The sequence below is a fragment of the Austrofundulus limnaeus genome, unplaced genomic scaffold, assembly GCF_001266775.1.
Source record: "Austrofundulus limnaeus strain Quisiro unplaced genomic scaffold, Austrofundulus_limnaeus-1.0 Scaffold855, whole genome shotgun sequence".
Lineage (NCBI taxonomy): Eukaryota > Metazoa > Chordata > Actinopteri > Cyprinodontiformes > Rivulidae > Austrofundulus > Austrofundulus limnaeus.
The window spans coordinates 60,739-62,983 of NW_013953257.1; the positions used below are offsets into that span (position 1 = coordinate 60,739).

At 38.6% G+C, this 2,245-nt stretch overlaps 1 protein-coding gene across 1 annotated transcript in view; it reads left to right on the forward strand.

Annotated features, from left to right (window-relative positions):
• pold4 (DNA polymerase delta 4, accessory subunit) overlaps positions 1-2,245 on the forward strand; it is a 28,656-nt gene that overhangs the window by 19,511 nt on the left and 6,900 nt on the right. The window contains exons 3-4 of the mRNA XM_014029108.1: positions 911-994; positions 1,315-1,426. Coding sequence (XP_013884562.1) covers positions 911-994; positions 1,315-1,426 — 196 coding nt within the window. The remainder of the gene's footprint in view (positions 1-910; positions 995-1,314; positions 1,427-2,245) is intronic.

Below are 2,245 nucleotides of genomic sequence, written 5' to 3' on the forward strand. Positions count from 1 at the left end.
TGTCCACAGGTCTTCTGGTCCACTTGTCCACAGGTCTTCTGGTCCACTTGTCCACAGGTCTTCTGGTCCACTTGTCCACAGGTCTTTTGGTCCACTTGTCCACAGGTCTTTTGGTCCATCTGTCCACAGGCACTTTTGTACGCCTGTCCTCAAGTATTCTGGTCCACCTTTCTTCATGTGTTTTTGTCTTCCTAGTCCTTCCAGTCSTTTTCTAGGAGTCTACTTTGTCTCAAACAAGTCCAATGATGCAATCTGACACTGATGAGCTTTGACCTTGGTGTTCACATCTAATCTTTTTTTCARGTTGTTCTGGACTCTTTGGTTCATATCACTGTCTCTTCAGTTCACTTATGGACATGTCCAGGGAGGTTGTCTCCAGTCCTGTGGACCTTAAACTGAAATAATCTGAGTAGCTGTAGTCTTAGCCTTTACCTTTTAAAATGATGTCAACCTTTGTCTTTATAAACACTTGAGACACGTTGTCCTCAGTCCTCCAGGTTGGGAGACACAATGATACCATGCAGCCCTGTGACTACCTGTCACCTTTTAAATAGGCAGACTGACTGATTACAGGTTTTATTTCTTAAAAGGTGAAACCTCTTTAATAAAACTATTATTAAGAGGTTTAGGGCTAATGTATTTTAGTATATTGCTTGGCCTTGTGGTGTTGTTGTTTGTTTTTTGTTCTGATCTTTTCTAAATTCATATAGACAAGTCTGAACAAAACTATTAAGATGCCACATTTTTCCTTGTTTTCTGTTATTGTGGTCAAAAAAACTAAAATGTGTCAAGTTGCTGACCATTTTTCTGGCTCTTTTTGTCATTTTTTCAACATAAAAACAAAACATGTTCCTGAGAAGCTGTTTTATGACAYTGATGACTTGAATTGTCTCGTTTCTTTTCTGAGCAGAGGATGAAGCTCAAACTGTCAGAGAGAAGGAGCTGCAGAAACTCAAAGAGTTTGACCTGGACTGGCRCTTTGGGCCCTGCACAGGTAACACAGCTCTTCAACGTAAACTCTGACACCCCAAACATCGAAGTCAGCTGTAGCAGTGTCACTTCAATTTCAATTACTATGGATTATTTAAACCAATATGTCATCGTGTAATGTTTCAGATGATYAGCCAAGTGCCTTTAAATTTACTTGTTTTCTTTTTCTAAAAATAAGGGATGAAAAGAAAATCAGATTTATCTGGGGACTGGGGGATAAAAGGTGTCCTGGGACTTCCCTGATTCGCAAACATCAGTGCGGTCCTGCTGAGTTGTCAGGCTCTGGTGATGTTGCAGGCAACATGTTGCTCTCTGTGTTTGTAGGCATCAGCCGGTTGCAGAGATGGGACAGAGCAAAGTTTCATGGTCTGAAGCCACCTGAGGAGATCAGAGAGCTGCTGCTGCAAACACTCACTGATCCAGAGTACGCACAAAGGTAACGAAACACTATTAAAATATACTCAAGTATAAGAAGACAAACCATATTCCATCATGTATAATACAGTCTCTAGTATAATACAACCCTTAATATTATTATTATTATTATTATTTGCTTTAAAACCATTAAAAAAAATTCAGTCCTCATAATTGCTACTACCAATTTCAGACAGGATTTTTTCAGACTTGTGGTGCACCCATTGGTGGGGAAACATTATTTGAGGACAAGCAGCATGAGCCTCTGGTTCCACATCACTGAAAAAACAATCCCAGAACAGAAGACCGTTGTTAAATTAGATGAACGTGTAACTAACRTCCGAGTCTCGCTGTCATCTCTGCAGTTTACAAGAAAATGAAAAGTTCTTCCTCCTCTGACTCCTGTGAGTAAACAACTACTGTTTACGCTTCAGTATTCACGACCTACAGCATGACACAATATTTCAGTTTTAAAATATTGAAACTTATTGTAGTTGTTAGGCCTGTTCTGATAGTCAATAARTCAATTAATSACATGATAAATTATTTTGAGGTCAATAAAAAAYGAGGAGGATAATTTTGATTTGCCTGCTTCCAGTGGTGGGCAGTGCTAATCCAAACATTGGCTCCCCAATTTCTAAAGTACTTATGAAAAACTAGCAGAAGCTAATTGTAAAGCACAAGTTCAATTTGACATTTACTAGCTGGCAATAATTCATGTACAATATATGCACAACACTGCCAACTAGTGTTGTATGAACTAGGGCTGCACGGATTGATCTATTAATCGACAAATAATCGATTATTAAAATAATCGATGACTAATTTAATAATCGATTAT